At 41.7% G+C, this 23,186-nt stretch overlaps 1 protein-coding gene across 2 annotated transcripts; it reads left to right on the top strand.

Annotated features, from left to right (window-relative positions):
* The first annotated feature begins 631 nt into the window (after window positions 1-631).
* Window positions 632-23,034, top strand: LOC110507147 (nitric oxide synthase, inducible-like). 2 transcript variants are annotated; one of them, XM_090223844.1, is made up of 26 exons: window positions 632-682; window positions 967-1,020; window positions 1,117-1,215; window positions 1,404-1,543; window positions 1,968-2,130; window positions 12,999-13,090; window positions 15,288-15,429; window positions 15,573-15,712; window positions 16,932-17,106; window positions 17,330-17,431; window positions 17,759-17,953; window positions 18,080-18,162; window positions 18,357-18,501; window positions 18,818-18,922; window positions 19,086-19,135; window positions 19,469-19,643; window positions 19,888-20,020; window positions 20,151-20,229; window positions 20,361-20,551; window positions 20,682-20,851; window positions 21,082-21,292; window positions 21,474-21,561; window positions 21,707-21,828; window positions 21,916-22,064; window positions 22,229-22,423; window positions 22,566-23,034. In XM_090223844.1, exons 2-26 carry the CDS (start codon window positions 967-969, stop codon window positions 22,614-22,616), a joined length of 3,249 nt encoding a protein of 1,082 aa, XP_090079970.1. In that variant the 5' UTR covers window positions 632-682; the 3' UTR covers window positions 22,617-23,034. The 2 variants fall into 2 exon arrangements, with proteins under 2 accessions (XP_090079970.1, XP_021442676.3); XM_021587001.3 differs by lacking the exon at window positions 632-682 and having other exon boundaries at window positions 916-1,020.
* Window positions 23,035-23,186: the final 152 nt, after the last annotated feature.

The raw sequence follows: 23,186 nt of genomic DNA, 5'->3' as shown, positions 1-23,186 counted from the left end.
CATTTTCCATTTGTTCTGTCCTTGTCTTACACACCTGGTTTCAATCCCCCAATTTCTTGTTTATTATTTACCCTCTGTTCCCCCATGTTTGTTTGTGAGTGATTGTTTATTGTATTGCGGCCCATTATTGTGGCCTTGGATTTATTTGACTTGTATTCTTCAATAGCTACACACAGACACATTACAGAACCTGATAAAATTAAGTTGAATGAAAGGAATTTTTGAGATCCAGTTAGTTGTTTGCATTTAATATATTATACTTAAAAGATCCTCCCTGTTAGATTTACTTAAAGAGCTGATGCAGATAGTTACCTACGTTTTGTATGTAAAAGGGGCACAATATTTTGTTACAGTGCAGGAAGCTGTCTTGTTTCCTATAATGTCATGAATAGCACTATTACCTCCACACTCCTGGAAAAAACCCATACCTCTGGACTGCAGTAGTTACTGGTCTAGTTGGCCTGGTCATGCTACTGATCTGATTCTTGGCAGACCAAACAACTGAAAAACCGGTTGGCCACAAAAATGTTAATTGTAATTAATTTGAGCCTACCTACCTGGAACACAACCAGGGAATTTTCCTAGAAGCCTGCCCATGTTTCATTACAGGCAGGTATAAATTGAAAAATCTCAGGAGGAAAAGTTTCAGAGAGGAATTGGTGCCTGTCTCACCTAACTGAAGGTAAGAGTAAATACTGGGATATTATATAATTTAAATTAGATTGTTTTAAAGAGTTTATGCCACGACACTGAAGGCTATTGACCACATTATAACTTTAAAATATTTAATTAAACTTAATATTCATGTTTTTTTGTTACCAAGGAATTCAAAATACATTTTACTCATAGCAAAATAGCATATAAGCACATACATTTCGATCTAAAAGGCTACAAATGTTTGAATTATTTAGATAAATGGTATTTCCATATATGTTAATGAACTGCATTTATTTTACAATTATGGAGATGGTGCTTCAAGATGATGAAACCAAAATAGCTCTCCAGACTAAACCAAAGAAGGTACGAATTGAGATTACAGTTGAAATAAAATTAGAAAATGTGCTAAAAGCAAGCGACATATGTTTAACCTGTTTCTCCTCTATGTTCATCCCATAGTGGGAAACAAGAGCAAGCAGGTGTCCGTTGTCTATACCTGTGCGTAACGTGAAGGATGGCTCAAGTCTCAATGATATGCTGCACCACCAGGCAGTTAAGGTGCGTTTACAGTTTATGATGCTTTGTGTGTGCCGTGGTACAGTACCGCAATTTATTTGCTTGGCTCTTTTGCTCAAATTATGAAGCCGCACCTCAATTTTAGTGTTTTCTATTTCAGTGAAGATTGAACACTATAAAATAAAGCAATACATTTTAATTTAAACTGTCTTATTTTATTTCATATGCAGAACCAACAATGTACATCACAAGTTTGTGAAGGTTCTGTCATGACTCCCAAGGCTCTAATGCGCTGTCCCAAAGATACTCCACTTGAGATCCTACCTCAGGCGATTGACCTCATCAACCAATACTACAAGTCCTTCAAAATGTAAGTAAAAGGCCTCGGTGTAATACTTCTCTAAAGACGATGACTATTATTACTCCAAAATTGTTCAACCCAAGTGCGGAATCTGTAAAAGACACATAGTTGCTTAAAATTGCAATATTGTTTAATGCCTTTTAGGCATTTATAGATTGTAGCCTATATTTTCTGTACTTCTTTATGAGCCTTTATAAAGCCTTTACTGTACAATGTATTCTTAGATGCTTCATAAATTATGGCAGTATGGGAAAATATTTAAGCCAGTTAGCCTTTATAGCCTATTGTAAACATTTGCTTATAGATCATTTATGAAGCATCTCTGTGGGCCTTACAAAAGTTTTGCAATGGGAAAAATGTAAATCCCCTCTATTTTATGATTTGTTTGTTTTCAATGATTTACACATAGCCTAATTTAATCCCAAATGCATAGCCCCAAAAGTGAACACCACCTTGCCAGATTGGAGGAAGTTGCTATGGAGATAGGTTCCACAGGAACCTATTCGCTGACTATGGACGAATTAGTGTTTGGTGCTCGACAAGCATGGAGGAACGCCCCAAGATGCATCGGCAGGATTCAGTGGTCCAATTTACAAGTAAGAAAACATACTAACAAGGCAGAAGATACATTTCAGTTTCTCATTATCTTTTAGGAATCAACATCAGTATCTATTGTGTTCTTGTATGTGTTTTTCGTGCGTGCACATGGGCGTATGTGTAATGTTCTATGTGTAGATTAGCCTAATGAATGATGAGGGTGAGTATTGGTAAAGTGGGACACTTTATGAAAATATGCTTTCTGGAACACCTTACAGAATCACCCCATTGTCTTAACCCCCAACATGATACCATTCTAAATAGCTTAAGAACTCCACTACACTGCACTACCGTTCCATTAAAATAACATCAAATTGATCAGAAATACAGTTTAGACATTGTTAATGTTGTAAATGACTATTGTAGCTGTAAACTGCAGATTTTTAATGAAATGTCTACATAGGTTTACAGAGGCCCATTATCAGCAACCATCACTCTTGTGTTCCAATGGCAAGTTGTGTTAGCTAATCCAAGTTTATAATTTTAAAAGGCTAATTGATCATTAGAAAACCCTTTTGCAATTATGTTAGCACAGCTGAAAACTGATTAAAGAAGCAATGCAGCTGGCCTTCTTTAGACTTGTTGCGGATCTGGAGCATCAGCATTTGTGGGTTCGATTACAGGCTCAAAATGGCCAGAAACAAAGAACTTTCTTCTGAAGCTCATCAGTCTATTCTTGTTCTGAAAAATGAAGGCTATTCCATGCAAGAACCAGAATAGAAAGAGGAGTGGGAGGCCCCAGTGCACAACTGAGCAAGAGAACAAGTACATTAGAGTGTCTAGTTTGCGAAACAGACTCCTCACAAGTCCTCAACTGGCAGCTTCATTAAATACTACCTGCAAAACACCAGTCTCAACATCAACAGTGAAGAGGTGACTCCGGGATGCTGGCCTTCTAGGCAGAGTTGCAAAGAAAAAGCCATATCTCAGATTGGCCAATAAAAAGAAAAGATTAAGATGGGCAAAAGAACACAGACACTGGACAGAGGAAGACTGGAAAAAAGTGTTATGGATAGACAAATCTAAGTTTGAGGTGTGTGGATCACAAAGAAGAACATTCGTGAGATGCAGAAAAAATGAAAAGATGCTGGAGGAGTGCTTGACGCCATCTGTCAAGCATGGTGGAGGCAATGTGATGGTCTGCTTTGGTGGTGGTAAAGTGGGAGATTTGTACAGGGTAAAAGGGATCTAGAAGAAGGAAGGTTATAACTCCATTTTGCAACGCCATGCCATACCCTGTGGACGGTGCTTAATTGGAGCCAGTTTCCTCCTACAACAGGACAATGACCCAAAGCACAGCTCCAAACTATACAATAACTATTTAGGGAAGAAGCAGTCAGCTGGTATTCTGTCTATAATGGAGTGGCCAGCACAGTCACCGGATCTCAACCCTATTGAGCTGTTGTGGGAGCAGCTTGACCGTATGGTACGTAAGAAGTGCCCATCAAGCCAATCCAACTTGTGGGAGGTGTATCAGGAAGCATGGGGTGAAATCTCTTCAGATTACAATGCCAAAGGTCTGCAAGGCTGTAATTGCTGCAAATGGAGGATTCTTTGACGATAGCTAAGTTTGAAGGACAATTATTATTTCAATTAAAAATCATTATTTAGAACCTTGTCAACATCTTGACTATATTTCCTATTCATTTTGCAACTCATTTCATGTAAGTTTTCATGGAAAACAAGGAAATTTCTAAGTGACCCCAAACTTTTGAACGGTAGTGTATGTGAATGCAAAGAGCAAACAACAAGCTGCACAAGAGCTCACTACTGTAACGGTCCAGGTTACAAAGTGGCTCAGTGATTCATGTTCACATCTCAACGTAAAAAATCCAGTCTGCATGTTCCTCACAAAGAGGGCAACTGATGCCGCTGAGCCAGATGTGTATGTGTCAGGGGAGAAGCTCCAGCTGGTATCAGATTTTAAGTACCTTGGCATCATACTTGATTCCAACCTCTCTTTTAAAAAGTAGGTGAAAAAGGTAACTCAAATAACCAAATTCAACCCCAGCTAATTTCTGATATATACAAAAAAAATTGACTACAGAGGATGATAAAACTGTACTTCAAATCTATGATGCTTCCCCACTTAACATACTGCTTGACTAGTTGGGCCCAAGCTTGCTGTACAACAATAAAGCCCATTCAGTCTGTCTACAAACAGGCTCTCAGGGTGCTTGATTGGAAGCCCAATAGCCATCATCACTGTTACATCCTCAGGAAGCATGAGCTCCTGAGTTGGAAAAATCTTGTGCAATACACCGACGCATGTCTTGTATTCAAGATCCTAAATGGCCTGGCTCCCCCTCCACTAAGTACTTTTGGTAAACAGAAAACCCAAACCTATGGCAGCAGATCTACAAGGTCTGCTATGAGAGGTGACTGTATAGTTCCCTCAAGGAAAAGCACCTTTAGTCAATCTGCTTTCTCTGTGAGAGCTTCCCATGACTAGAGGCCAATCAATAATCCCTAGCTGTTTATTACCCGTTTCAAATCAAATCCAACTTTATTTGTCACATACGCCGAATAAAACAGGTGTAGACTTTACCGTGAAATGCTTACTTACAAACTCTTAACCAACAGTGCAGTTCAAGAAGAGTTAAGAACATTTTTACCAAGTAAACTAATATGAAAAGTAAAAATAAAAAGTAACACAACAGGAATAACAATAACGAGGCTATATACAGGGGGCACCGGTACCGAGTCAGTGTGTGGGGTTACAAGCTAGTTGAGGTAATCTGTACATGTAGGTGGGGGCAAAGTGACTATGCATAGATGACAAACAAACAGCGAGTAGCAGCAGTGTACAAAAGGGGGGATCAATGTAAATTGTCCGGTAGCGATTTTATTAATTTGTTCAGCCGTTTTATGGCTTGGGGGTAGAAGCTGTTGAGGTGCCTTTTGGTCCTAGACTCGGTGCTCCGGTACCGCTTTCCGCGCGGTAGCAGAGAAAAAAGTCTATAACTTGGGTGACAGGAGTCTCTAACAATTTTATGGGCTTTCCTCTGACACCGCCTATTATATAGGTCCTGGATGGCAGGAAGCTTGGCCCCAGTGATGTACTGGGCCGCTCACACTACCCTATGTAGCGCCTTACGGTCAGATGCCGAGCAGTTGCCATACCAGGCGATGATGCAACCGGTCTGGATGCTCTCGATGGTGCAGCTTTCAAACCTTTTGAGGATCTGAGGACCCATGCCAAATCTCTTCAGTCTCCTGAGGGGGAAAATGTTTTATTGTGCCCTCTTCACCACTGTCTTGGCATGTTTGGACCATGGTATGGACCTTGGTATGCTTTCCATGTTGTCTGTAGCTGGTGAGGTGTGGAAACACTTATGTATTTTGTTTTGTTGCTATTTGCATTGCTGTGTCTTTACTATCATTAACTGAAGACTGATAGTTTTTATCAAAGATTCTCTGTAATTAGTTATTACTAGGAAGTCGGGGCACCAAGGAAAAATATTCAGATTACAAAGTTATCATTTCCTAAAATAACTTTTCAGATATTTTATCTGAACAATTAGTCTTCAAAATAATGATTTACTTTACCTCACGTTAGTCTCATTCCAAACGTCGTAAATTGTTGGTTATCTGCACGAACCCAGTCTTCACTATGAGTCATCCATACATCAATTGTCTTAAATCATTTATTTATTACTAACTAAGTAATTCACAGAAATGCATAAACAAACAAACAAACAAGGTAAATGTGGTACCATGAAATGATAGGAGAATGTGCCCTAGTGGGCTAAACCGGCATGGCGGCTTGTTAGACAAAAGGAGAAGTGGGGGTCGACTAAGAAGTCACTACAGATTGATAATTAATGATAATGCACATGAACGCTCACTCATTCTGGAGCAATTGCAATCAATATATATATTTACGCTCAGTGTGTCATCTTGATCGCTGGTGAAAAGTTAATTTATTTTGTAGAATTGTCCGTCTCTCTCCCTCTCTCTCTCTCGGTTGTGGTTAGAGGGGATTGTTCAGAGTGACATTCGTTATAGAATAGATGTTATTGTAATTGTCGTTCTTCGCGTTCAATGATACCGAATTCCTAGCTGAAGACTAGTAATTAATATCAAAGACTTGTTCTTATTCTGTCGGTATTGATAGTCTAAGAGTTTAACCACGTGGTATGGTTAAAAGATTCAGCAATGGTCTACAACCTTTGTCCTTCTAATGGAGAAAAACATGGTCTGCAACCTTTAGCCATCTCGTAATTGAGGTAAGCTCGGTCTGCTGATCAAAAAAAAAACGAGTGGGGGTTTTATTCGGAAGGGCCGAAGAGGGCTGTCCCAGGATGTCTGACCCTAACTGGGCTCAGGGGCGGTCCTCTGATTTAGTTCAAATCAAAAGGGAATTGTATTTGTCTTCATTAAACAGTCCAAAATCATATTACACAATTATACAAACAGTATCATACTCACTCATTCATCTTATACAACAATTAGATGTAAACCTCATATCTGAGGCTATTATATAAACAGCGTTATGGTAATGTGGCCACACCGTCTCCCATTCCCCAAGTTGTGTCAAACGGACCAGTTAGTAGCTGGATTCTTCACCGATCTTTTATACCTTCTCCGGAACATGAAATTTGTTTGGACCTCAAGTTCTGTGAGGTGGAAGGATTTCCTTTGTTCGCCATGAAAATCTACTCTCTCTATACTGTGTGTCCATGAGGAGATTCTCAGGAATTTACAACGTCTCTCTGACCACAGCAACCTAGTTGAAGGAGGAAAGGGGGAGGCAGGGAGAGGGGGATGGGCTTGCTATACCCAAAGAGGCCAACGTCATGACAGCGTGCTGCTACGTGTTACTTGTTCTATGTTGCTCTGCGTGTGCTCACTGCTCATTGATTGTCTGTATTGTTATTGTAATTGTTTTTAATAACCTGCCCAGGGACTGCGGTTGAAAATTACCCTGCTGGCTAAAACTGGAACTTACTGAAACGTTGATTAATGTGCACTGTGACTGTAAAAATAAACTCAAACTGCAATCCACTTTAATGACCAGACTTTTTTCCACGTAATGGAACAGATTATAATGTTAGAATACATTAACTTAATGCTGAAATTAACTGGTGTTACCTAAACTATAAAACCCAGCAACAGTAATCAGAAACTGTCAAAGAACGTTTCCAATCCAACTATTTAGACCTCTGCTTCAAATGTCCCACTGCGTCCCTAACAGCCCGATGTAGCCCAGCGAGCATGACTCGCTTTCTCCAGCGGACTAAAACATGGCATTAGTAGTTTATCTAAAAACTACCAATAACTAATAACATATTAAATTAAAATTATTAGTAGGCATTGTTTTCATTTCAGTCTACCCAAACAATATAACACAGGATGGATGGCTCTTCTTCAAACACAAATTGTCCTGAGACCACCTTTTTTCTGTAGATACTGGCAAATTGGGACACCTTGGTATTCAAAGTGGGACACTTCATTCTTTATTGTAAAGAAGAATAAATTAGAGTATATGAGAAATTTCTATATTTTTATAATAAACTTCAATTATTCATATAAATGAAATGTGTTAAAACATTCTTAATGTCATTTTGTGGAACATTAAAGTGGCAATATGTATCTTTTTGGGCAACCCGACCCAAAAAATGTACGTAGAAATGTGAGTTATAGATCCATCATTCTACCTGAAAGCAAGTCTAAGAAGTGGTAGATCTGTTCTATGTGCGCTATTGTAATGCTTCCAGTTCTTCAAAAACATTTTTTTGTCTTTTACATTCGGTTTGGTACACCAGCTTCAAACTACACTCTAGTGGACATTTTGTAGAATGAAACCATTAAGACCTCACCCCTCAAACATGTCAATGACTGTTTTATTGTCACCAGAGTCAAATACATCAAAATAAAGTTTTTTAGTCATCATATTACCTGTATGGTTATGAATATACTGTGGCTAGCTAGAAGTTTTTATGTTGGTGAGGTAATATCTTTCATTTGATCCTATTTAGAAAATTGATTTCTGTTAAGAAAACGTTAAAATGGCCTAGAGTGTCCCAGTTTGACAGTAATAGGGTGTCCCAGTTTGACAGTAACAGGGTGTCCCAGTTTGACAGTAATAGGGTGTCCCAGTTTGACAGTAACAGGGTGTCCTAGTTTGACAGTAATAGGGTGTCCCAGTTTGACAGTAACAGGGTGTCCCAGTTTAACAGTAATAGGGTGTCCCAGTTTGACAGTAATAGGGTGTCCCAGTTTGACCGTAACAGGGTGTCCCAGTTTGACAGTAATAGGGTGTCCCAGTTTGACAGTAACAGGGTGTCCCAGTTTGACAGTAAGAGTGGTGTCCCAGTTTGACAGTAATAGGGTGTCCCAGTTTGACAGTAATAGGGTGTCCCAGTTTGACAGTAACAGGGTGTCCCAGTTTGACAGTAATAGGGTGTCCCAGTTTGACAGTAACAGGGTGTCCTAGTTTGACAGTAATAGGGTGTCCCAGTTTGACAGTAACAGGGTGTCCCAGTTTAACAGTAATAGGGTGTCCCAGTTTGACAGTAATAGGGTGTCCCAGTTTGACAGTAACAGGGTGTCCCAGTTTAACAGTAATAGGGTGTCCCAGTTTGACAGTAATAGGGTGTCCCAATTTGACCGTAACAGGGTGTCCCAGTTTGACAGTAATAGGGTGTCCCAGTTTGACAGTAACAGGGTGTCCCAGTTTGACAGTAATAGGGTGTCCCAGTTTGACAGTAACAGGGTGTCCCAGTTTGACAGTAATAGGGTGTCCCAGTTTGACAGTAACAGGGTGTCCCAGTTTGACAGTAAGAGTGGTGTCCCAGTTTGACAGTAATAGGGTGTCCCAGTTTGACAGTAACAGGGTGTCCCAGTTTGACAGTAATAGGGTGTCCCAGTTTGACAGTAATAGGGTGTCCCAGTTTGACCGTAACAGGGTGTCCCAGTTTGACAGTAATAGGGTGTCCCAGTTTGACAGTAACAGGGTGTCCCAGTTTGACAGTAACAGGGTGTCCCAGTTTGACAGTAATAAGGTGTCCCAGTTTGACAGTAACAGGGTGTCCCAGTTTGACAGTAATAGGGTGTCCCAGTTTGACAGTAACAGGGTGTCCCAGTTTGACAGTAATAGTGGTGTCCCAGTTTGACAGTAATAGGGTGTCCCAGTTTGACAGTAATAGGGTGTCCCAGTTTGACAGTAATAGGTTGTCCCAGTTTGACAGTAACAGGGTGTCCCAGTTTGACAGTAATAGGGTGTCCCAGTTTGACAGTAATAGGGTGTCCCAGTTTGACAGTAACAGGGTGTCCCAGTTTGACAGTAATAGGGTGTCCCAGTTTGACAGTAATAGGGTGTCCCAGTTTGATAGTAACAGGGTGTCCCAGTTTGACAGTAATAGGGTGTCCCAGTTTGACAGTAATAGGGTGTCCCAATTTGACAGTAACAGGGTGTCCCAGTTTGACAGTAATAGGGTGTCCCAGTTTGACAGTAACAGGGTGTCCCAGTTTGACAGTAATAGGGTGTCCCAGTTTGACAGTAACAGGGTGTCCCAGTTTGACAGTAATAGGGTGTCCCAGTTTGACAGTAATATGGTGTCCCAGTTTGACAGTAACAGGGTGTCCCAGTTTGACAGTAATAGGGTGTCCCAGTTTGACAGTAACAGGGTGTCCCAGTTTGACCGTAACAGGGTGTCCCAGTTTGACAGTAATAGGGTGTCCCAGTTTGACAGTAACAGGGTGTCCCAGTTTGACAGTAATAGTGGTGTCCCAGTTTGACAGTAATAGGGTGTCCCAGTTTGACAGTAATAGGGTGTCCCAGTTTGACAGTAATAGGTTGTCCCAGTTTGACAGTAACAGGGTGTCCCAGTTTGACAGTAATAGGGTGTCCCAGTTTGACAGTAATAGGGTGTCCCAGTTTGACAGTAACAGGGTGTCCCAGTTTGACAGTAATAGGGTGTCCCAGTTTGACAGTAATAGGGTGTCCCAGTTTGACAGTAACAGGGTGTCCCAGTTTGACAGTAATAGGGTGTCCCAGTTTGACAGTAATAGGGTGTCCCAATTTGACAGTAACAGGGTGCCGCAGTTTGACAGTAATAGGGTGTCCCAGTTTGACAGTAATAGGGTGTCCCAGTTTGACAGTAACAGGGTGTCCCAGTTTGACAGTAATAGGGTGTCCCAGTTTGACAGTAACAGGGTGTCCCAGTTTGACAGTAAGAGTGGTGTCCCAGTTTGACAGTAATAGGGTGTCCCAGTTTGACAGTAATAGGGTGTCCCAGTTTGACAGTAACAGGGTGTCCCAGTTTGACAGTAATAGGGTGTCCCAGTTTGACAGTAACAGGGTGTCCTAGTTTGACAGTAATAGGGTGTCCCAGTTTGACAGTAACAGGGTGTCCCAGTTTAACAGTAATAGGGTGTCCCAGTTTGACAGTAATAGGGTGTCCCAGTTTGACAGTAACAGGGTGTCCCAGTTTAACAGTAATAGGGTGTCCCAGTTTGACAGTAATAGGGTGTCCCAGTTTGACCGTAACAGGGTGTCCCAGTTTGACAGTAATAGGGTGTCCCAGTTTGACAGTAACAGGGTGTCCCAGTTTGACAGTAATAGGGTGTCCCAGTTTGACAGTAACAGGGTGTCCCAGTTTGACAGTAATAGGGTGTCCCAGTTTGACAGTAACAGGGTGTCCCAGTTTGACAGTAAGAGTGGTGTCCCAGTCTGACAGTAATAGGGTGTCCCAGTTTGACAGTAACAGGGTGTCCCAGTTTGACAGTAATAGGGTGTCCCAGTTTGACAGTAATAGGGTGTCCCAGTTTGACCGTAACAGGGTGTCCCAGTTTGACAGTAATAGGGTGTCCCAGTTTGACAGTAACAGGGTGTCCCAGTTTGACAGTAACAGGGTGTCCCAGTTTGACAGTAATAAGGTGTCCCAGTTTGACAGTAACAGGGTGTCCCAGTTTGACAGTAATAGGGTGTCCCAGTTTGACAGTAACAGGGTGTCCCAGTTTGACAGTAATAGTGGTGTCCCAGTTTGACAGTAATAGGGTGTCCCAGTTTGACAGTAATAGGGTGTCCCAGTTTGACAGTAATAGGTTGTCCCAGTTTGACAGTAACAGGGTGTCCCAGTTTGACAGTAATAGGGTGTCCCAGTTTGACAGTAATAGGGTGTCCCAGTTTGACAGTAACAGGGTGTCCCAGTTTGACAGTAATAGGGTGTCCCAGTTTGACAGTAATAGGGTGTCCCAGTTTGATAGTAACAGGGTGTCCCAGTTTGACAGTAATAGGGTGTCCCAGTTTGACAGTAATAGGGTGTCCCAATTTGACAGTAACAGGGTGTCCCAGTTTGACAGTAATAGGGTGTCCCAGTTTGACAGTAACAGGGTGTCCCAGTTTGACAGTAATAGGGTGTCCCAGTTTGACAGTAACAGGGTGTCCCAGTTTGACAGTAATAGGGTGTCCCAGTTTGACAGTAATATGGTGTCCCAGTTTGACAGTAACAGGGTGTCCCAGTTTGACAGTAATAGGGTGTCCCAGTTTGACAGTAACAGGGTGTCCCAGTTTGACCGTAACAGGGTGTCCCAGTTTGACAGTAATAGGGTGTCCCAGTTTGACAGTAACAGGGTGTCCCAGTTTGACAGTAATAGTGGTGTCCCAGTTTGACAGTAATAGGGTGTCCCAGTTTGACAGTAATAGGGTGTCCCAGTTTGACAGTAATAGGTTGTCCCAGTTTGACAGTAACAGGGTGTCCCAGTTTGACAGTAATAGGGTGTCCCAGTTTGACAGTAATAGGGTGTCCCAGTTTGACAGTAACAGGGTGTCCCAGTTTGACAGTAATAGGGTGTCCCAGTTTGACAGTAATAGGGTGTCCCAGTTTGACAGTAACAGGGTGTCCCAGTTTGACAGTAATAGGGTGTCCCAGTTTGACAGTAATAGGGTGTCCCAATTTGACAGTAACAGGGTGCCGCAGTTTGACAGTAATAGGGTGTCCCAGTTTGACAGTAATAGGGTGTCCCAGTTTGACAGTAACAGGGTGTCCCAGTTTGACAGTAATAGGGTGTTCCAGTTTGACAGTAATAGGGTGTCCCAGTTTGACAGTAATAGTGGTGTCCCAGTTTGACAGTAATAGGGTGTCCCAGTTTGACCGTAACAGGGTGTCCCAGTTTGACCGTAACAGGGTGTCCCAGTTTGACAGTAATAACGTGTCCCAGTTTGACAGTAATGGGGTGTTCCAGTTTGACAGTAATAGGGTGTCCCAGTTTGACAGTAACAGGGTGTCCCAGTTTGACAGTAACAGGGTGTCCCAGTTTGACAGTAATAGGGTGTCCCAGTTTGACAGTAACAGGGTGTCCCAGTTTGACAGTAACAGGGTGTCCCAGTTTGACAGTAACAGGGTATCCCAGTTTGACAGTAACAGGGTGTCCCAGTTTGACAATAACAGGGTGTCCCAGTTTGACAGTAACAGGGTGTCCCAGTTTGACAGTAACAGGGTGTCCCAGTTTGACAATAACAGGGTGTCCCAGTTTGGACGTAGGCAAATATTCTAAAAAGGTGAAAGTAGTAAAATAACAATTTACAGTCATTTTGATTTACATTTACAAAATATGTTGTAATGAAAAGCTGAATATCCTTTCTTAATTTTTTACAAGCTTAACATTCTTTTTCTTAGAATCCTATGTCATTTTACTTACCATTATGACTTTAGAGACATGTCATTACACGGGATGCCATGCCCACAATGACTTCACGCCAACTGAATCCATTTTTTATCATCACATACTTCCTCACTAACACACAGGCATTGATTGTTTGTTATGTTATTGTACACATTTAAATATATCCATTATAAAGCTTTGTTAGGTGTCCCACTTAACCAATACTCACCAACATGTTTCTTGGATTGTTCTGCAGGTGTTTGATGCCAGAAAGTGCAAGACTACTCAGGATATGTTCAAGTCTCTGTGCGAACACTTACAGTTTGCCACAAATGGAGGAAACCTAAGGTAAACAAAGAGTTGGGACAAAGAGCAGGGACTTGTTTCAATCCAAACATCTGCGTTATAGCGTGATTGAAACTATAAGGTCATTTTCAATTGAGAGATCATATGCAGTGTTTACGTGAATGCAGTCTCTGCGAATGCGGGAAGATTGCCTTTCGATTTAAAATCACGCTTCGACACAGATTGAATCTAGGCCTAGGTGACCAACAGCCCTACTTTCTGAGGTAGCCTAACTACTGCAGCATTCTTTGAAAAACTAGAAAGGATAGCGAAGTATGAGGTAATGAGGCAGAGGGCAGAAAACACTGAGTAAAGATCAACCCTGTATGAAGTTAGAAATGTGTAAAATGTAAACTACAGATTTGTCCCACTAACTGTTCGTCGCTCTGGATAACAACGTCTGCTAAAATACTAACATGTAAATGCACCAATGTAAAAGTAATTCTACTAATACTCCTGTCTCATGTGTTATTTGTTGCACTTGACTTAGACCTTCAACCCTTTACTCCGTGAGAACAATACTGTAGGTCAGGGATCCCCAATTACATTCAGCTATAGGCCGATTTTTCCTTGAAGGGATGGTCAGGGGCCGGAACATAGTTATGAATAGTTTGTACACTGCATATTCATCTGTGGGAATGCAATGTTGTTGTTCTAAAATGGGGGCAGGGGCCAAAAATAGTTTTATAAATGCTTTTTGTTACGTACCACAAGTATAAACATGCTATATGAAACTAATCACAAGTTAGGGGGGAAAGTGGCAGCATATACAGTGTTCAGGTGTCTTACTTCATTTTGAAACTCAGGTGTAAGATCTCTGGAATACTTCATGATCAGTGGTTGGCACACAGAAGGGACTTTATCCTCACTAATCTGCCCAACTTTCAGAACAGCAGAAAAGTATTCTACAATTTCTGCAGTGGTGTGGAACCCAGTGTCCAATGTCACTTATGATGTTGTCCATAGCAGTAAAAACACTGTGTTCGGAAACACTGTTGCTGCACTGTCCTGAGCTGTCTCCTCTTGAGAGGTCTCATCATGGAATCTCTTCCTTTTCCTCTGGCAGCTGTGTTCCTTGCTTACTTGAGGTACAACAGCTATTTGCATAGCAATCAGTGTTGCCTCAGACAGGAGAGACTCCTATTCATCTCTAAGAGCCTGCATCTCTTCCTTTAAGGCTCTGATATTGGCTGCCTTCTGTGTCAAGTGAGATTTTTCCTGACTGGAGAATCACATTCCTCTTCTCAATGCATTGCAGTACCTACAATTATGCCAACTGACATGTCATTCAACACAATGCTGCTCACCTCCTTCTTCAGTTGGGAGTAGGGCTGGTTCAGGGATATGGGGATGGGGAGACAGGGCTGGTTCAGGGATATGGGGATGGGGAGACATGGCTGCTGAACCTGAAGCTGCATCTGTTGGGCCTGGCACCAGGCAGGGGGAGGGACAACTGATTTTTTATTAATGGCTTGCTAAACGTTTGCCTACATTGATTAAATGTGGGCTAAAAGAGGAGCGAAATGTAAAGAATTTTCTGTGAAGATATTAAGTAACTAATGTTAGGGGAGCAAAAGTAGCCTATTTCAATATGGACTAAGCTATCAGGTTAATTTCCACCACTCACGGACTACACCCATCTTCCTTTGTGAAACATTGGGTGACATACTGTCACCCTTTCTGTTCTCTTTCCTGTCTTTCTTTTCGTTTTGGTGGGAGGGGGGGGGGGATACAGAGGCTCTCTGGATGTTTACTTTTTGCCAAAAACAAGAAAAGATAAAGAAACCATTACTTTTATTAGTTATTAGTACATTGTAAGTAATATAATGGGATAGGTTAATAATTTAACATGGAAAAAAATGTAACTAATGTTCCCATCATTTTTTAAGGCCCCTTAGACTCTTCCTAACTATCCCCCCCCCCCCCCCCCCACCCTTAGAGAGGCATATTGCTTAATATGTTTTTTAATTAAAATCACTTTGAGCTGATATCCTAGATTTTAGTATTTTATGTCAACAACTAAATTATTAGGCAATTTGTTATTTATTTTCTCTGGAAATAAAATTGCCAATGGGCTGCCTATTGGGGAACCCTGCTGTAGGACATTCACTCTGTTATGGGCCAGTTTCACAAGCTCCTTCTTATTTCAGTTTGTCTGTTATTACATATCTTATTCTTTCTTCTGTCTTATTTATTTCAGGTCTGCGATTACCGTCTTCCCTCTGAGAAAGGAAGACATGCAAGATTTCCGGGTGTGGAACAGCCAGCTGGTGAAGTATGCAGGTTACCAGATGCCTGATGGCAGTATCCAGGGAGACCCATCCAGTGTAGAATTCACTGAGGTACTATATAAAGTAGCTATAGCCACCAGGATCCACCCAGCTATTTCAATAACATGCATTCAAACAGGCTCACATAGTGTATGTCTTTGTTTGAAAATATCAATTTTTAAAGTTGCTGTTACTTTTGTGCTGTGTTCCTAAAGATCTGTATCCGGCTTGGATGGAAACCTCAGTACGGCCTCTTCGATGTATTGCCACTAGTCCTGCAGGTCAACGGGGAGGACCCAGACCTTTATGAAATCCCTCCACACCTGATCCTGGAGGTTCCCATGGAACACCCTCAGTGAGTGACTTTAGCCTCGTTTCTATTGGATGATTGTGTAAACACACTTTTGCGAACAAATACGATGTTAAGCCTGCAGAGAGTCATCATAGCTATTCCACTGCATACAACGACATTCATTGGTTATGATACCGCTACAAAAGTGGTGTCCAGTTATGTTATGACGCATGTGTATGCAAATCCGTTTGATTCCATACTAGATTTGCCATTGATTGGATTCATCAGAGACACATAGTATTCAGATCATCATGCCTCCATAGCCATGGTGTTGTTTTTAAGTAGGAGTTATCTAATTAAATCAATGTTTTATGTAGCTGCCTGGGTAAAATCAAACCATTGCCCCCAGTCACTCAAGAGTTTGAACTATAAAAAAGGTTTTAAAATCCTCCGTCTGGAGCTCTTGAGGAACAGAGCTGAATAGGAGAGAGTGAAGAGCTCTATAGAAGTTAACTACGCAGCATATTCCTTTATCCAAATAGTTTCCCAAAGCCAGGTCTAGGAGGGCCCTATGACCTGTACCATTTTATTTTATTTCAATGTCTAACCACTCCAAAGTGATCCTTCATTTGTTTCACTGGACACAATACTGAGTAGAGTCAAGTGTTTCAAGCATCTTTGGTAGAGTGAACACGTCAACTGTGTGTGTGCGTAACTCATTCTGTATGAAAATATATATAAACCAACTGTGTGTGTGCGTAACTCATTCTGTATGAAAATATATAAATACCAACTGTGTGTGTGCGTAACTCATTCTGTATGAAAATATATATAAACCAACTGTGTGTGTGCGTAACTCATTCTGTATGAAAATATATATAAACCAACTGTGTGTGTGCGTAACTCATTCTGTATGAAAATATATATAAACCAACTGTGTGTGTGCGTAACTCATTCTGTATGAAAATATATAAATACCAACTGTGTGTGTGCGTAACTCATTCTGTATGAAAATATATATAAACCAACTGTGTGTGTGCGTAACTCATTCTGTATGAAAATATATATATACCAACTGTGTGTGTGCGTAACTCATTCTGTATGAAAATATATATAAACCAACTGTGTGTGTGCGTAACACATTCTGTATGAAAAAGGTGTCACATTGAGGACTGAATGATTCACTATAGAAACTAATCACATCTATCCTAGTGGTGGTGTTTTTGGGCATGCTCTTTTATATATTATTATCAGATATATTGTGTTGATCTTTCCTCATTAGGTATAAGTGGTTCCAAGACCTTGGACTGAAGTGGTATGCTCTGCCTGCGGTGTCCAACATGCTGATGGAGATTGGTGGACTTGAATTCCCAGCCTGTCCCTTTAATGGCTGGTACATGGGCACTGAAATTGGTGTGAGGGATTTCTGTGACTATCAGCGTTATAACGTCTTGGAGGTAAGGCTCACTTTCACAAGTACTCACCATGGCTACAGCACAGGGTCAGGCTCAGCAAGAGTAGCCCACGTTTTGAAATGGAGGAGGAAACCTCGTCTGGAATAACCAAAAATATAATTTTCTGTTTAAAAATGTTTTCTTGTTTCATACCTCTGCAACACAACACTGGCTGACTTGATAATGATGCAATGATTGTAGATGTTTTGGCTTCCTGTCCGTACAGGAAGTTGGTCGCAGGATGGGCCTGGAGACACACAAGCTGTCCTCACTGTGGAAGGACCAGGCCTTGGTGACCATCAATGTTGCAGTCATATACAGTTTCCAGGTAACCTATGATTTTCATGTATACAGGACCAATCCAAAGGCATGTTTTTCCCAATAGATATTCACAGCCTGTACAGCACTTTGAGATATCAGCTGATGTACGAAGGGCTATATAAATACATTTGATTTTATTTGATATCCCAAGTTATGTTGTTGTTGTTGCTGTTGTTGTTTTGTTACATAATTCGTTTTTTTAATACCTACAATTGTAAATAAGATACTTCCATCCCATAATATTTACCCAGAGGATGCTACAACTATTCAGCCATCAACTGGAGTTTTCCTTGAGATAAATGTACTCCTTTTGACTCATTACTGTACGCTGTAGAAGAACAAGGTGACCATCACAGACCACCACTCTGCAGCCGAGTCCTTCATGATGCACATGGAGACAGAGTTCCGGCTGCGTGGCGGCTGCCCTGCAGACTGGGCCTGGCTGGTTCCTCCCATGTCTGGCTCTCTCACCCCCGTCTTCCACCAGGAGATGGTCAACTACATCCTCTCTCCCTTCTTCTACTACCAGGTAGATACTGAGACACCATCTTGTACTGTGCATAGTATATGTCATTCATCTGGTTAAGCTCCACCAGGGCAACAGGGCAGTTGCTGAATGATCATCTGTAACTGTTGTTGTTGTTGTTGTTTGAAGCCTGACCCCTGGACGACCCATGTCTGGAGAAATGGGGAGATGTGCCTGAGGAAGCAACAGATCAGCTTCAAAGCGGTGGCCAGGTAATCTTACATGGACTATGACACCCATATCTGTAATGCTTTATGAACACAGTCATGATGCGTTATAAATTAGAATGCAGTCCTAATCATATTATTGACATAGCTATAAATGCACATAATGGATGAGGTTGAGTGAAACCATGCTCATAATGCATTACAAAGTATTATTATTCATGGCTGGTTCCCTCCTATAGGGCGGCTCTCTTTTCTTCAATCCTTATGAGCAGAGTGCTGGCTAACAGGGTGCGTTGCACTGTCCTGTACGCTACTGAAACAGGGAAATCACAGACATTGGCCCAGAGACTGAACTCCATGCTAAACTGTGCCTTCAACTGCAGGGTAGGAGATCCATCTCATCTCTATGAAGGATGATAGGGGGCCTACTGCCTCAGGCTAATATGCTTCAGGGCATTTGTGTGTGTTAAGCACTGTGAATCAATGTAAAACTCTAGTTTAATTGGAACCTAAATGTATGTGAGGACTATATTGAGCTCATTTAGAGTTAATTTACAGAACAAGCAATAGGGAGTTAGCTAGTAGATGTGCTTGTACAATGTACAATCTGTTGATATCTTAAGTCACTACTGTCCTCAAAATACAGAATTTCCCAGATATTTTACAAAGTTAACTAAAGCTGCTCTGTATATCTTCAAAGTTGCTCTGTATGGAGGACTATAACTTCAGTGACATGGAACAGGAGAGCCTTCTGGTTGTGGTAACAAGCACATTTGGGAATGGAGACTCCCCTGGAAATGGAGAGGTGTGTTTCTGTATTTTGAAGATATTATAATATATAATATATTATAGATATATTATAGATTATAGATATATTATAGATATATTATATTAACAATAATATTTTTCCCCACATTTATTAAATGTAATGTCTAAATATTCACCACATGTTAATATTATTTCTCTAGAGTTTCAAGAAGCAGCTTTTCTCCTTGCAGTATCTCAGGAACAAGTTAAGGTAAGTAGTATCTCAAGCATTTTTCTCTGCATTGCCCTCTCCGTACTGTGCTGTACATGTACATTAGTGGAGGTTGCTGAGGGGAGCTCATAATATTGTCTGGAACGGAGCGAATGGAATGGCATCAAACACATGGAAACCATGTATTTGATACCATTCCACTGATTCTGCTCCAGCCATTACCAAGTCCATCCTCCCCAATTAGGTGCTTCTAACCTCCTGTGATGTACATGTCTTTAAGATGTACTAATTGATGAAGTGGCGACTTGACTACAGTCTCTGTCACCTCTCTTTGATTTTGAAACTGGTCATATCTCCCCTCTCCTCCCCCAGGTACTGTGTGTTTGGACTGGGCTCGAGGATGTACCCACAGTTCTGTGCTTTCGCCCATGCCGTGGATGCCAAGCTGGAGGAGCTGGGGGCAGAGCGGGTGACCCCCACTGGAGAGGGGGATGAACTGAATGGACAGGAAGAGGCCTTCTCTGCCTGGGCTCTCACCACTCTCAAGGTAGGCAGACAAGAAAGGATGGCTCTCTGGCTTAAAAGGGGATTTTAGCTACGTGCTGACAATCATTTTTTCAGTGTATTTTATAGTATACATAGTAACATACTCCTGGTATGTCTACTATATGCTCAAGTAACATTACAAAAAAGACCTGTTATGATCTTTAATCTGATAAGCATTTGCATATCATATTGATCTACATAGTGTATTTAATAATTGAGCCTAAGCACGCTTTCTCTGCTTCCAGGATGCCTATAAGGAGTTCAACATCCAGGGACAGCTGAGTCTGCAGCTCCCTGGGGCAGAGCGACTCTGCGAGGCCTGGGACCCTCTGAGATACCGCGTAGCACTGGAGAGCTGCTCCCAGGACCACATCACAGGTACTACACCTGGGCCAGGGGATGGACATTTGACAAGGGACTGGTGTAGCACTGTAAAGCCTTATAAACTAATCTTGTATTTCAGTCAGCCAGTTGTACGTGATGATTTTCACTGTCCTCTCTTTCGCAGCACTTTCAGCCATTCACTCTAAAACTGTCTTCCCCATGAAACTGAAGAGGAGACAGAATCTACAGAGCCCCCATTCAAGGTTAACTTCTTGTCTTCTGCCACACAATTTAATTTACCCACTAGCATTGTTATTGTTGCAATACTTTTAACATTTTTGACAGGACTCAATTTTGACAGGGTTTAATTCAACATTGTCATTCTTGTTTCTAGCCGGTCCACCATTCTGGTGGAGCTGGAGAGGGAGACAAGTGCAGAGGTCATGAACTTTGCCCCAGGAGACCATGTTGGTGTTTTCCCAGGGAATCTCCCTCAACTGGTGGCTGGAATCCTAAAGTTCCTTCCCCATACAGCCCCAACCAACCAGTGCCTACGACTGGAATACCGCTCTGACTCCTGCCTTGGTAAAACAATATTCAGTAATAATGGTGCTGATTGACGTAACCACGGTAAAATCAGATTTATTTTTAGGAAGACATCATCTTCAAAAAATGGACACTGTTAAAATTACTCTGCATTTCTATTTCCCAACAGATGATGAGAAAAACTGGAAGACTGTCAGACGCATCCCAGCATGCCCTTTGTCTCAGGCGCTCACCTACTTCCTGGATGTAACCACGCCCCCCTGTCAGAACCTCCTCCACAAGCTCTCTCAGCTGGCAAGACAGGAGGGGCACTGCCAGCGTCTGCTGACCTTGGCAAAGGTAACTTCTGTTTGTCTCAAGGACTACTGTAGTGTTCATTATTGTCTCTTGAAATAAAAATGAGAAATCATGAAAGAAAATCCTTTAACCTACCACCCTTTGGAATTGTATAGAATTGAAGAAAATACTATGTTTCATACATATAACCATGTAAGCCTATGCACTTTCCAAAAAATAATATAAACAGATATTTTTATCGTTATTTAGCTTCTGTCTTAATTTGCCGTCAGGACTCTCAGGAGTACACGACCTGGAAGATGTTCCGTGTTCCCAACTTCCTGGAAGTCCTGGAGGAGTTCCCATCTTTAGAACCCTCTGCAGCCTTCCTCCTCAGCCAGCTGCCCCTGCTCAAGCCCCGCCTCTACTCCATCAGCTCCTCCCCTCAGCTCCACCCCAATGAGCTACATCTCACTCTGACGGTGCTCAACTATCACACACAAGGTATGGGACATTAGATTTTTCATTTTGGTCACTTAGCAAACATTCTTATCCAAGGTACAGGACAGGGCGACTCAACTTAGAAATGACAATACATCAGTTATCAAATGCTTTGAAAGGAATTTGAACTGCTATCTCTTGGCTGTGAAAGTAACTGTACTGTATTTTTCTGTACTACCGATAGATGGACAGGGTCCTCTTCACCACGGGGTCTGCAGCACCTGGCTGGATACCATTAAGAAAGGAGACCTGGTACCATGTTTCATCTACAGGTATAGAACGTACTGTAACATACTGTATTTCAGTAGGCTGGTACATTCTCCAATTGTACCAAATGCTTGGTTGTAGCCTATCCCCAGTATAATGATTGAGATGATCATTTCAAGTGAAGCTAACTGATTGTGTTATTGTTTACAGTTCAGGTGGGTTCCACCTCCCAGCAGAGCCCAGCACTCCAGTCATTCTGGTGGGGGCTGGCAGTGGCATCGCGCCCTTCCGAAGCTTCTGGCAACAACGGCTACATGACATGAAACACCCAGGTAGTGTGTGTGTGTGTCTGTATGTCTGTTTGTGTGTCTGTTGATACAAAATCTCTGACCTTAAGGGCTATGGTTTTGTCTTTGCAGGGTTCTCTGGAAGTCCTATGAGCCTGGTGTTTGGCTGCCAGAGTTCGGAGACAGACCATTTATACAAAGAGGAGACACTGGAGATGAGAAGACAAGGGGTCCTGAAGAGTGTTACAACCACATATTCCCGCCAGCCAGGTCACCCAAAGGTACTGTTGCATTGTCATTTTGAAAGAAATCATGTACTGAGTAAGCTTTTCAATCAAAAGCTTGATTGAACCTGATTGGCTTGTGATTCAAGTGAAGGTTGAAGCGTAACATCTCCCTGTACTGTGCCTCCTATTCCTAACCTTTGACCTCTGTGTGTCAGCAGATCTATGTCCAGGATGTCCTGAGGGAGAAGATGGCAGACGAGGTGCTGAGTGTGTTGCACCAGAAGGAGGGCCACTTTTACGTGTGCGGAGGTGTGAACATGGCCCAGGGAGTTACTCTAGCAGTACAGGAGATTCTGAGCAGCCAGCTTGGCATTACCCTCACACAGGCAGGAGAATACCTAACCCAACTAAAGGTTGGTTCACTTTCCTCTCAATCATTAATATGAAAACTAATGTGAATGCCATGTATCCTCTTAATCTAGTTCCAATACTGTAGTAAGTGGACAGTGTTTTACAATGCTTTTATGGTTTGTATGTTTCTTTCTTTATTTGCAGATTCAGAAGAGGTACCATGAGGACATTTTTGGAGCCCAGTTTCAAAAGTGAGGTGATCGGGATGGAGAAAGATCTACACATAGCATGCATTTTCCTCTATGCTTGTGATGCCCTGTTTTTGTTTTTGTTGATAGATTAGGATTGTCACTTTGGAACATGTTTGTAGCTGTTGGTGGTCCCAAACAAACCATCTAGTCTTCCTTTGGCCCACTGCTTGAAAATGTACCCACTTTCACTGTTTTCACTTTATTTTTAAAGCACGGTAAGTATATTTCAGAGAGATGATTATAACATTTACATTAACGTCATGATATTAAAGATAGATTATAGATGCACAGGTGATAAATATATGTAGTGTTTGTACAATATAATAGAATGTGGGATTGTTGAATCTGAATTATACATAATGGGAAAATGCTTGTAATCCGAATGTGTTTTATTCATTTTGAATAAAAATAATACTACATAATCATTGTAGTTGAAGCCTTCTTGCAAGCATCTGCTTTAGAGTATCAGTGACCCCAAGAAGGTCAAAGAAGCAAAAGCCTATCAGTGCTGCTGAGGTTTGAGGAGCTTCTTCCTGGGAAAGTACAGAGAGAGGCTAGAGAGGCTCAGAGATAT

This window comes from Oncorhynchus mykiss, chromosome 27, assembly GCF_057628025.1.
Source record: "Oncorhynchus mykiss isolate SJ-2025 chromosome 27, ASM5762802v1, whole genome shotgun sequence".
Lineage (NCBI taxonomy): Eukaryota > Metazoa > Chordata > Actinopteri > Salmoniformes > Salmonidae > Oncorhynchus > Oncorhynchus mykiss.
Note: the sequence above shows the minus strand (reverse complement) of the source record. Positions and strands in the feature narration are given on the sequence as shown.